The sequence below is a fragment of the Oryx dammah genome, unplaced genomic scaffold (genome assembly GCF_014754425.2).
Source record: "Oryx dammah isolate SB20612 unplaced genomic scaffold, SCBI_Odam_1.1 HiC_scaffold_15, whole genome shotgun sequence".
Lineage (NCBI taxonomy): Eukaryota > Metazoa > Chordata > Mammalia > Artiodactyla > Bovidae > Oryx > Oryx dammah.
This window is the reverse complement of record NW_024070199.1, coordinates 47,911,056-47,922,798: the sequence shown is the minus strand read 5'-3', so window position 1 is coordinate 47,922,798 and position 11,743 is coordinate 47,911,056. Positions and strand designations below refer to the sequence as shown.

Here is an 11,743-nt window from a genome sequence, read left to right as displayed (position 1 = left end):
AGGCCCGGCCCAGCACTCGGGGAGCCCCAGGCTGAGGGGGTGGCCCGGCCCAGCACTCGGGGAGCCCCAGGCTGAGGGGGGAGGCCCGGCCCAGCACTCAGGGAGCCCCAGGCTGAGGGGGGAGACCCGGCCCAGCAGTGGAGTGCTGCGTCTGTGCAGATGGGGTCTCCCATGCTTGGTGCCCAGGGTCTGAGAACCCCCGGCCCACCTCCTGCCCGGCCCTGAGACCCTGCCTGCTCTTCCAGCCTCAGCCCACAGCCCTCGGAGGCCCCTGAACTGGATGAGGATGAGGGCTTTGGCGACTGGTCCCAGAAGCCAGAGCAGCAGCGGCAGCAGCACTGGGGAGCTGGAGAGACCCCGGATGCTGGGGACCCCTCTCAGGGTGTGAGTCTGGAGGGGACGCAGGAGGACGACAGGCAAGTGGTCTCACAGCCTGGGGGCGGCGGGCTCCCTCCAGCCCCCAAACCCATGTCTGGGCCTTTGTGCCCCTCCCCAGCAGCCCCCCAAAACGCCCCTGAGGCTGTGGGGGCAGGAGGAGGAAGAGGGCGAGACGGGGGCGGCGGGTGGGGCTCGCTCCGGGCTCCCAGGGCCCCGGCCCGTCCAGACCAGCTGCGGCCCGATCAGCACGTGTGCAGCCCGCTGACGTCAGGGAGGCCCCGCGCCCCCGGGCCCCTTCCTCCCTGGGGGCAGCGCGCTCTGTTCCCACGGAGGGGAGCAGGTATTTCCAGATGTTTGAGGCGGCCTGGGGGACAAGCTTTCCAGATGCGCAGACGCTGAACCGGGCCGGCGCGGGGGAGGGGGCCTTGCCCCCACCCGCCTGGGGGGCTCTGAGCCGGGCTCCAGGCCCTCGGCCGTGGTCAGGGCCCAGATGGGTTCGGGAGCTCCGTGCTCGGGGCCCTGGCACCCTCCCCGGGCCATCTCCGGTCCCCCCAACCCCGAGCTCTCACTAAGACCACCCCCCACCACCACTCAGTCACCCCTGGTCCTCCTGCAAGCGGCCCCCACGCCCAGGGCTGGCTGCCTGGCGGGGCCCTGGTCCTGCTGTGGCCCTCTGGCCAGGACCACCCTCCAGGCCTCGGCTCCCCCTGTCTCTGAGAGCCGGGGCGCACCCTGCATTTCTGGGCTGGGGTCGGGGGCAGCAGGGAGGCCCGTCTCCACTGGTCTTGGCGTGGCCGCCGGCTCCCTTTGTCCCCGGCTGCCCGGCCACCAGCAGGGGGCGCTCTGGCTCTTCTGTGGACCCTCCTGGGCGCCAGGCCTCCCTGCCCCCCGCACCTGCCTGGCCGCCCGCAGCCGGGGCTGAATGGGCCTCTGTGAGCCTGCTGCTGGCTCCGACCCCGGCGCACCTTGGGTGGTGGGTCTGGGTCTTGGCTGGCACGAACACCATGGGGCCTGAAATCATGGAAAATGCGAAAATTTCCCATCTTCTTCTCCAGGTTCAGTCCCGCTCAAATGCAGACCCGCACGGGCTGCCAGCGGCCGGCCTCCCCTGCCCCCGTCCGCCGTGTCCGGCCCGCTCCTCTGGGCTGTGATCCCGGCTGTGACCCCAGTTCTTGCCTTGTCTCCCACTGCACCAGCCCCCAACCCCCCCTCAGACCCCTCCTCAGGCCCCCAGGACGCCCAGGCCTGTTGCCCCCACACAGTGCCGGCAGGAGCAGAGGCCCCGCCTAGGCCGGCCAGGAGGACGCTGGCAAGCAGGACACGGGCCCGGCCTGGGGCCTGGGAGTAGCCTCAGTGAGCCGGCGGCCCTCTGTCCACGGGGCAGTGGGCACTGGTCACCATGAGGCAGACGCTGAGGTCCTTGGCCTCACTTCCCCAAAGACACCGGGGTCTTGGGATTCCTTGGCACTCGGCTGGTCTGAGGGCCCCAACTTACAGACGGGGAAACCAAGGCTCGGACCTGGGGAGGCCCTCAAAACAAACCATCAGATGACCTTTAACTGACAGGATTGCCTCTCCCACGACCACAGGCCCTGCCAGGGCACCTCCGGGACCCAGGGTGGCGATGAGCTGAGCCCAGCTGAGGTCTGTCTGGAGGAGCTGCATCTGAGCCCTGACTCGGAGTCCCAGGAGGGGCTGGCACCAGAGGCCTCAGAGCCCATTGGGCCCCAGGAGCCCGGGCAGGGCAGCCCAGGGCTGGCAGAGACCACGGAGGCAGAGGTGCAGGTGCGGGGGCTCCCACAGGTCTGGGTGGCACTCTGGCCCCGGGCTGGCTCTTTCTCTGCTGTCTGCATGCCCTGTGGGCCTCACGGGACCGGCCCAGAGGGAGCCATCACCCCCAACTGCAGACAGTAGCCCCTGCAGCCCTAGAGGGCAGTGGGGCGGGTGACCATGGGATGGAACAGCACGTTCCCGGACTCACCAGCTTCTGTGGCTGAGAATTCAGAACCAGAGCACGTCAGGGTGGGAGAGGACCTGAGGAGGCCCAGGGACGGGCAGTGTCCACCGGGGCCCTGGGGGGGCAGGAGTGGGGGCGAGGGGGTGGTGGTCCAGCCCTAACCCTGGACGTTCTGCTCCCAGCACCAGAGCTGCCAGCAGCCCAGGACACCCAGCCCCCTGGTCTTGGAGGGGACTGAAGTGGGCTCGCCTCCCCTGAGCCCCAGCACCAAAGTACGTTAAGCACCAGGGCCTTGCCTTCTGTCCTGCACAGGCTGCTGACTGCCTGCTGTGTGGTGTTCACCAGGGCCTGTGGTGGGCATAAGCTGGGCAGAGGGACTGGGGCGGGGGCGGCACACAGCGGGAGCAGCTGCGGGGCGGGGGCTCTGGGCCTTGCTCCGACTTCAGAGGCTCCATCTCCGCCTGCCCTCCACAGCTCAGTGACAGAACCGAGTCCCTGAACCGCTCCATTAGGAAGAGGTATGTCTGGCTGCTTCCCAGGCAGGACCCAGGTTCTCCAGGGGAGGCAGGCCCCAGGGTTCTCCAGGGGAAGCAGGCCCCAGGGTTCTCCAGGGGAAGGCTGAAGAGGGGGTCCATGAGGTGGAGATCTGGGGCCCGAGAGAGCTGTGGCGGCTGCTCAGGGTGAGGCCCAGAAGCTGAGTGAGGGCTCCTGGGCCAAGACCCTTCTCTCCTCCAGTAACAGTGTGAGGAAGTCCCAGCCGGCCCTGCCCATCTCCAAGATTGATGAGCGGCTGGAGCAGTACACCCAGGCTGTCGAGGTGGGTACAGGAACCCTCACTTTCTGCTGAGCCCTTCCTCCGTTCGTGAGCCCTTTCCTCCATCTAGCCAGTGTCCCTCCACTGATCCCACAGCCCCCAGCCAACTAACACCCTTGTATTCAACTGACTTCCATCTGACCAACACTACTCCACCCTTCCACATTCTTCCATCTAGCCCTTTATCCATCCAACCAAGGTTCTTCCATTGATCCTACACCCACCCGCCACGCCCCACCTATCCAACTAACACATTTACTCAACTCTCTCTTCCATCCAATCTACACCACTCCTTGCAATCAACACCCCTTTATCCAACCAATGACCCTCCAGCCAACCAACACCACTCTGTCCAGCCAATGTCCTTCCATCCAACCAACACTTCTCCATTCAAGCGATGGCCTTCCATCCAAGCAATGCTTCTTTGTTTAACCAATGTTCCTCTATCCAACCAACACCTCTCCGTGCAACCAATATCCCTCCTCTAATTCCACACCCCTCTATCCAACTAACACCCTTCCATACAATCTGATCCCCTCCATCCACCCTATGCCCCTCCATTCAGCCAGTATCTTTCCACCCAGTATTTCTTTGTTCAATGGATATTCCTCTATGCAACCAACGCCACTCATCCCAACCCACACACCTCCATACAACCAGTACCCTTTCACCCAACTAACTCCCTTCCACCCAACCATCACTCCATCCACCAAGGCCCTTCCGTTCAAGCCCTGCTCCTCCAACCCCATGCCCGAGCAGAGTGAGGATGGCCCTGTCTCCTCTGCAGACCGCAGGCAGGACCCCCAAGCTTACCCGCCAGCCCTCCATCGAGCTGCCCAGCATGGCTGTGGCGAGCACTAAGAGCCGCTGGGAGACAGGAGAGGTGCAGGCTCAGTCGGCCGCCAAGACCACCCCCTGCAAGGTAGGCGTCCATCGTGGGGCGGAGCCAGGCCCCCTCGGCACAGCAAGCGCGGGCCGTCTGGGCTGAAGAGCGGGCCGCAGGGCCTGTGGTTGCCGGGCTGGTCCCTGGGGAGGGCTGGGGGCGCGGCTTCCGGGCCTCCTCCATGGGCGCTCCCCGCAAGGGGGCACGTGGGCCGGCCCTGCTGCCCTGGACCCGCGAGGCCGGCGGGAGACGTGCCCGGGGCTCCCAGCTCCCTCGGTGGGGGGCCCCTGTGACGCGGCTTCCTTCTGCCCCCAGGATATTGTGGCCGGAGACATGAGCAGGCGGGATCTCTGGGAGCAGAAAGGAGGCCCCAAGACTTCGTCCCCGGTCAAGGTGCCTCTGAATTCGGCTGTCGCAGGGGGTGGGTCCAGCGGGTGGGCGGGGAGAGCGGCCGTCTCCCTCCGCGGCTCTCACCTTGGCCCTGGGCCTCCTTCCCGGCAGAGCACCCCGTCTGGGAAGAGGTACAAGTTTGTGGCCGCCGGACACGGGAAGTACGAGAAAGTGCTTGTGGACGAGGGCTCGGCGCCCTAGGCCCCTCTGCCTGGTGAGTCCACAGCAGCGGCCTGCGTGTGATGTGTTATGCGTGAAATTTGCCACCCTGGGCACCTGGTGGCAGGAGCCAGGAGGAGGCTCCTGAGGGCGGAGCGCCGGGCTCAGGGCCGGCCGGAGCCTGCCCCTCTGGTCCCCCTGCCCACCCGCATCCTTCTGGGGTTCTGCCCTGCTCCCTCTGGCAAAGCTCTGACTCCCTTCTGGGAGGAGCCATGAGGCCCTGTCTGCATTGCTCGGACAGCCGAGGCCTTTTGGGGCAGTGCAGGGCGAGCAGTGGCCCATCAGCGGGCTCAGGGTCCTGGGGGGGGAGCGGAACCTTGGGCGCTCCCTGTTATCCCAGTGGGAGCTGCTCCTGTGGCTGCCGCCCGCCCCATCGCCTGGGGAGGCAGACAGATGACTGCGGCGTGGTCGTGCACACTTTTATTAGTGGCCTGGGTCCCAGGATCCATGTACAGCACCCGTCACGTCCCCCTGCCAACCCCCTCCTTCCCTGCTGAGTCCTGCCCCCGGCACCTCCCTGTTTCTCCCCGACTGCTGGTCAGAGCCCCAGTGCTGGTCCTGGGTCAGACCCCCTCTGAGGGCACAATGGGGGCCCCACGGCCACGTGAGGCCCGGGGCCCCCTTCCCCACCTGTCCAGGCCACGGCTGGTCCTCGCCGCTGGGCCAGGCTGCTCTCCCCCAGTCTCCTCGTCCAGCCTCGAGGCTGAAACCCACCTCCCGTTTCATTAGCAAGTCCCCCCGCCCGCACCAAGCTCTGCCCTCAGTCTGGAGGAGCAGAAGCCGCAGCGAAGGGCGGCAGTGAGGGGCCGGCTCCCTGCCGGGCCTTGGCCTGCTCCCAGTTCTGGCCAGGGCCCCGTCCTCCGGCGGCACGGCTGCCAGGGCAGGCCACAGAGGCAGTCCTGCCCGAGCCCAAGCCCCCAGCCACTACCCATCCCCACGGAGACACAAGTCTCCCCCACTTTCTAGGCAGAAGGGAGCGGTCCCAGAGTCCTCCTTGTCCCAGCACATGTCAGGACTCGCTACCCTGAGCTCCCAGGGTTAAACCCAGCCCTGCTCCCTGGGGCCAGGCAGACCCTCCAGGCTGGTGACCACCCCCTGCAGTCCCTGCCCAAGCCCTGTGCAGACGCCCAGGCGGGCCCCGCCCTGCGAGGTTACTCAGACAACCCTGACCTTGAAGCGGCTTCCTGAACTATCTGCCTCCCCAGAGATTCAGCCCAAAAGCTCCTACACTCTACCCCAAAGCAGACCTCTCTCTGCCCCTCTGCACCGTCCAAACCCCTTTCTTAACCCCCTTCTTAACCCCCTTCTTAACCCACTGCTTAACCCCCTTCTCCCGCTGTGGTCCTTCCTACTCCCGTCCGCCCCACTGCCCCTCCAGACCCCCAGGCCGCCAGGCTCCCCTCTTGAATGGTTTTGGTTTCCCAGCTGGACACTCAGCCCCTCTCGTCCACCCCACGGCCTGGGGTCACCCAGCTGTTCAGTGGAGCCTCCAGCCAGCTGCTGTCCGGTTGAAGTTCTTGGGCTGGGGGTTCAGGACCAGCACTGGGGAGGTCACAGGAGGGGGTCGGGCAGCCACCTCCTGCAGCTTCCGGGCGTTGAAGCGAGGCCGGTAAAGGAAGGGCAGGCTCCTGAGGCCGGCCAGGGTGCTCACCCCAGCTCCGGGCCCCGCCTGGCTGCCGCGGGACTTGGCCACGGACACGCGGTAGAGCACTGCGTCCCACATCTTGGAGGCCCGGGAGGCGGGGGGCCGGGGCTCTGGGCTGGCGAGGGCGGTCTCACCCTGGTCCACCTGCCCCGGGCTGGGCTCCGGCCCCGGGAATGGGGGCTCCTCCGGCTCCTCCAGCAGCTTCTTCTTGAGGCGCGTCCAGCCGCTGAGCTGGGGCATGGCTGCAGCTCTGGGGGCCGGGCAGGGGTGGGGGCCTGCCAGTGGGTCGGGGGGTGAGGCCCTACGGGGGCTGGAGACTCTCTCAGCCTCAGTGGCAGGGCCAGCCGTGGGGGGCTCCTCCAGGCGCCCAGCTTCGGGGGTCCCAGAGGCCGGCCTGAAAGACGAGGGTCCTGGTGAGCAGTAGGTGGGCGCAATGGGCACCACCACCCGGGTGCCAGCCTCCCTGGGCACTGAGGCCTGCAGGCTGGGGGGAGGCCTGGGCACTGGGGACGCCACAGGCCGGGGACTGGCCACCTGCGTCCCAATGGGCAGTGGGCGGATGTGGGCCACGGGGATCAGGGGCTGAGCCCCGGGAGGGCAGGGGGCCATGTGCTGATCCTGGGGGGCTGCCGGGTGGGGCTCGGGGGTCCCGCCCTGCGGGGATGGTGCCAGCTGGACGTGCACTTGGCTGATGTGGAGGCCCCTCGCTGTAGGGGCCGCGACCTGGGTGAAGCTGCTGGGGCACCGGGCAGGTTCCGGGGCTGGGGCTGTGAGCTGGGGGCCGGTGGCCCTGAAGTGGGAAGCCAGGCTCCTGCGCTGGGCGAGGCTGAAGGAGAATGTGGACCTCTGTGTGGGGGAGGCCACGTGGTGGATGACAGGGGTCGGGGGGCAGCAGGGTGTGGTGGCCACAGCCTTTGGGGCCTCAGTGGGGCACGGGGCGTCAGCAGGATGCATAGCCTCTGCTGGACGCAGGGCCTCCACGGGACGCAGGGCTTCAGCCAGACGCGGGGCCTCTGTGGGATGCACGGCGTTGGCTGGGCATGGGGCCTCCCTGGGACCCAGGGCCTCCCTGGGACGCAGGGCCTCGGTGGGGCGTGGGGCCTCCGTGGGACGCGGGCTCGGGGCCTCCTGGTCTCGGCTGGCCTCGCTCACGGGGGACAGTGAGGTGCGGAAAGCCCCGGGCGGAGCTGGGGGCCCGCCCCCGCCCATCCTCTTCCGGGCCGCCTTCCTCAGGAGCTTCTGCAGGCGCAGGTTGTCCTTTCCCGGCTTGGGCAGCAGAGGTGGTGGCGGTCCAGGGGGCCCCGGGCGGCACAGCCCAGCCGTCCCAGGGGCCACGGAGGCGGCCGAGATGAGCATTGCTGCTCCCTGGGGCGGGAAGGAGGCAGTGGTGAGCCCAGCCCTCTGCCCCCAGGCCCCAGCCCCAAGGGGGGCACATGGTGCCCTCGTCTGCAGGGGGCCCCCCAGGTGCATTCTAGGCGGGCACATTTGCAGCACCGATCAAGGGGGCGGCCCCGAGATCACCCCCAGACTAGAAGTGAGCCCACAGCGGCCTGAGGTGCCTGGTGGGCACGCAGCAGGGCTGGGCTGGGAGACCCACGGGCGGGCGCCAAGCGGGGACACGTGCTGGGCCAGCCGCCCGCAGAGGCAGGAGGGGCGGCCACCCGCAAATGTGAGGGCCGCCTCGCCGTCGCCGGGCCGACCACAGGCGCGTCCGCTGTGAGCCGCGGCGAGGTGGCGGCCAGCGGCCGGGGAGGCAGGGGCAGCATCCCGAGTGGTCGGCTGGGCGGAGGCGGGAGCCGCTCCCGCCGAGCTCCGGCTAAACGGGATGTTCCCTCAGGCCTCCCAGTGGGCTGGTCCCAGCCAAGCCGCCCGCCCTGCTTTGTGGGCGCCACGTGCTTACAGGGACGTTGACGGATGGCGCCCGGGCAGAGCGGGGGCCGCGGGCTGGGAAGGGGGGAGGCCAGGGCTGCGGCCGCGGGGCCCACTCTGTCAGGCAGAAGCTGGGGGGCCCGGGAAGGGGTCTGCTCCTGGCTGCCGCCCGCAACCAGAGGACCAGGACCTCCTCAGGAAGAGTGGGGTACCCAGGCTGAATCCCTCCACCCTGCGCCCTGAGCAGGGTCCAGGCGGCAGCGTCGGGAGCCGGCCTCCAGGTTGGAGGGGGACCGGGGAGGCTGCTCCTCGAGGCTGGAGGGGTTGGAAGGGCGGCCCCCAGAGAAAGGCTGCAGGCCGCGGTAGGCAAGGCCATGGGCCCTCCTGGGGCTGCGCCTGATGCCGTCCCCCCCGCCCCGACCCCATGTGTGTTTCAGCTTTCCCAGGAGCAGGGCACAGGCCAGCAGCAGGTCCTGCTTCCCCGACTGCACGCCCAGGGGAGAACCTGGCCAGGTCCGTCCCCCCGCCCCCTGAACCCGACCTTGCCGAAGAAGCTGCTTCTCATGCCTGCCTCACCCCACAACCCTGGCAGCTCTTGCAGCGGGGCCCTCCAACCTCGCCCTCCGACATGGCACTCACTGCCGCCCACAATTCCGGGAGGAGTGGAACTCTGGCTGTTGGTTGGTGAAGGGACCCCCTCCAGAGAAGCCGTAAGCTCCCAGGGAAGGCGCCGTCAGTGCTGGGAGCGGCCACGTGCTGGGGTCTCCAGGTCAAGAGCCACAACCCCTGCCCCGCCTGCACTGCCCCCACCTCCCCGCTGGCAGCCCCTCCGCCCTGTCCAGTAAAGCTTCTATGTGTCTCCACGTGCTGGCTCTCTGGGGCTCACTGACAGGCGGGGAGGGAACACGGCTGTCTGGAAGGGCCACCGCCCTGCCCAGTGGTGGGGTCCAAGACTTCCTTCAGATTTTGACCCTGTCCTGTCCAGTGGCCTCCTGTGTGTGAGGCTCTGGGGTCTGAGGCGTGTGACAGCCAAAGTCAGGGTGCAGCTGGCAGTGGGCTCAAGTCCTCCTGCGGGGCGTCTGTGGTGCTCGGCCCCCGGAGTCTGCAGCCCCCGAGACTGTGCGTGCCACTCTCGCCCCTAGGCTGTGCCTCCTCTGAGGACGAGACCTTCCTTAGGGTCATCCCCGCCCTGGTACGCAGATTTGGTGGATGGGTGGATGATGGATGATGGATGATGGACGGATGGAGGGTTAAGACGCATGGACAGATGGAAGGATGGGGAAGGGAGGGATGGGTAGGCGGGTGGAGGAAAAGATGGATGGATGGAGGGTCAAGGTTGATGGACAGATGGAGGGATGGATGGATGGATGGATGGGGAGGGAGGGAGAGATAGGTGGGTGGATGAATGGATGGATGGAGGGTCAAGGTTGATGGACAGATGGATAGAAGGAGAGAGGGATGGCTAGGCAGATGGACTGGTATGGAAAAAGCAAGAGAGGTGAGGCCTCCTTGGGTGATGGATGGCTGGATAAAGAGCACGTGGAGGGTGGGCCTACAGAAGGGATGGCAAAAACGCCACTGTGCAAAGAGTAGACGGCAGAAGAGACGAGGCAGTCAGACCATGCCTGCTTCGGGGGCGCTGGGGAGGAGGACGAGCGGGTGGAGAGATGGATGGGCGGGCGATGGGAGGCAGGAGGGGAGGAGGGAGGGGAGGAGAAGGCGACTGTGCCATGAGCGTGCCCCGAGTGCCATGAGTGTGCCCCGAGTGCCATGAGTGTGCCCCAAGTGTACAGACAGGCTGGGGGGCAGGCTGGGGCTGTCCTTCCGGGCCTGTGCCTGCCCCCCCAAGGCTGCACGCAGCCCCACCACGGGGCCCTGCTGCCCTCCGTGTCAGGGGAGCCCCTCTGAAGAGCAGGCCCCCTGGCCCTCTGGCGTCCCAGGCCTGGGTCTGCTCAGAGCCCATTTTCTGAGGTCTCCTAAAGGAGAGCACGGATATGGGCGGGCCGGGAGGGCTAGAACCTGGGCACGTCACATGGCCGGTCGCCCGCGGCCCCTCTGAGGGGGCGTCCAGGGCTGTGCCCACTAGTAGAGGGGGGTGTCTCCCAGGGAAGGAGGGCTTCTCGTCCACCCGGCCGGATGGGATGTTACGAGGGCCACAGGCAGAGGCAGCCCCCTGGGCCACTGGGCAGCGAGCGGAGCCCCGAGGGGCAAGGGGTGAGCAGAGCGGGGCAGGAGAAGCAGCTGGCCACTCAGCCCACACTCAGCCCAGCCCCTCTCGGGGTCCTGGGCTCAGGGCCAGGAACCCAGGGCTTGTCTCCTCTGCCGTGGCAGCGTTGAGCCCCCACCTTGCAGAACCTGGGGTCAGGGCCTGCCCACCACAGAGGTTGAGAGGCTTAGAGGGGCCACTGCCCACTGTCTGGCCTCTGCCCTCCGTCTTGACTGTCTCAGTGGCCCCTCCAGGCAGCCCCCTGCTCCCCAGCTCTGGGCACGGAGTGCCAGCCCCCCAGCACAAACCAGGAACCCACCACGGGGCCCGCAGAAGCTCTCAGGGTGTGGGGGGAGGCCGCCCAGGCTGGGAAGGTCTCACCCTGCAGTGCTGTGTCAGCGGCTTCTATCTGGGGCCTGGCAGGGCCTGAGCCCGCGGGCTGGGCCGACTAGGAGCTCAGACTGGCTGGCACTGGAGTGGGCACCCAGGTCAGCTCAGGGCTACCAGCCGAGGTTCAAGGTCTCTGGGCCCCACCACCCCCAACCATGCACATGGGGGGGCCCCTGCCCTCCCCCGCCCCCTGGGGGTCAACCCTGCAGGAACCTGAGGGGGCACGGGCCCCCCACAGCCTCCTCCCTGCTCTGTGGCTCAGCTCAGATTTGCAGGCTTGAGAAGCCCACCCCAGCCCACCCTATGCTGCCCCTAGGCCGAGGCCCTGCCCTGTCAGCCCTCAAACTCTTCCTGGGGTTCAGTCATTCCCTTGCTGCAGCCCTGGGCTGGGCCGCCCACTCCGTGCCTCCAGCCCAGGTCTCCAGGCCCGGGGGGGCCCAGCCCTGCCCCCTCCTCCCGGCCCGGCACACGGGGTGTGGGTTACCTGTTGCAGGCCCTGGGCAGCCGGCGGCCGTACAGCAGCACCCGCTCAACGCCGTCCTGCAGTACCCCGGGCCTGGCGCCCTGAGAGGGAGGTTGCCGATACCCAAAATAAAACCTGCTGCGTCCCTCTGACCTCAGCACCCGCTCTCTGGTGCTGCCCGCTCATGGGCGCACTCCTGCCAGGGCCAAGGCCACTGAGCGGGCAGCCACCCTCCTCTGCTGGCCGAGCAGGGTCACTGCAGGGCCGGGGAGTGCCCACCTGCGGGTAAAGACGTCCCAGGCCTGGGCGAGGTATGGCCAGCCGCTCCAGGCACCAGCGGCTGGTGGGGCTGGATGCACGGGAGCCCCTACTGTGCTCCCCCCAGCGTCTCCCTGCATCTGTGTCCGGGGGGGACGGGGTCACTGTCAGCAGAGCACGGGATGCCCGCCTGAGGAGGGCCGTCAGCTCCCACCGTGGGGAGCAGACGGGGCAGGGGGCCCCCAAGAGCAGCCCAGGGCTCTCATTCGGA

General features: G+C 67.9%; 2 protein-coding genes across 6 annotated transcripts in view; one reads left to right on the top strand and one right to left on the bottom strand.

Moving 5' to 3' along the window:
* The window catches only part of LSP1 (lymphocyte specific protein 1), a 35,654-nt gene extending 26,636 nt beyond the window's left edge, over positions 1-9,018 (top strand). For 2 of the 4 annotated variants that reach the window (XM_040255387.1, XM_040255389.1), the window contains exons 3-11: positions 246-416; positions 1,968-2,163; positions 2,518-2,607; positions 2,810-2,853; positions 3,071-3,152; positions 3,937-4,071; positions 4,348-4,425; positions 4,534-4,636; positions 8,602-9,018. In XM_040255387.1, coding sequence (XP_040111321.1) covers positions 246-416; positions 1,968-2,163; positions 2,518-2,607; positions 2,810-2,853; positions 3,071-3,152; positions 3,937-4,071; positions 4,348-4,425; positions 4,534-4,623 — 886 coding nt within the window. In that variant the 3' untranslated portion in view covers positions 4,624-4,636; positions 8,602-9,018. Of the gene's footprint in view, positions 1-245; positions 417-1,967; positions 2,164-2,517; positions 2,608-2,809; positions 2,854-3,070; positions 3,153-3,936; positions 4,072-4,347; positions 4,426-4,533; positions 4,637-8,592 lie in introns of all 4 variants that reach the window. The other 2 variants (XM_040255388.1, XM_040255390.1) reach the window with 2 other exon arrangements.
* LOC120874179 (proline-rich protein 33-like) lies at positions 1,065-11,330 on the bottom strand. 2 transcript variants are annotated; one of them, XR_005723606.1, is made up of 3 exons: positions 11,236-11,330; positions 5,715-7,651; positions 1,065-1,074 (listed from the first exon to the last, which is right to left on the bottom strand). XR_005723606.1 is itself a non-coding variant. In XM_040255386.1 (2 exons), the coding sequence occupies exon 2, from the start codon at positions 7,640-7,642 to the stop codon at positions 6,119-6,121; it is 1,524 nt and encodes a 507-aa protein (XP_040111320.1). In that variant the 5' UTR covers positions 7,643-7,651; positions 11,236-11,330; the 3' UTR covers positions 5,259-6,118. The 2 variants fall into 2 exon arrangements, 1 of the variants encoding a protein (XP_040111320.1); XM_040255386.1 differs by lacking the exon at positions 1,065-1,074 and having other exon boundaries at positions 5,259-7,651.
* Between the last annotated feature and the right edge of the window lie 413 nt (positions 11,331-11,743).

What these genes read in the sequence shown, in the direction of transcription:
- LOC120874179 (XM_040255386.1), bottom strand. Translation starts at nt 7,642, where the DNA reads ATGCTCATCTCGGCCGCCTCCGTGGCCCCTGGGACGGCTGGGCTGTGC.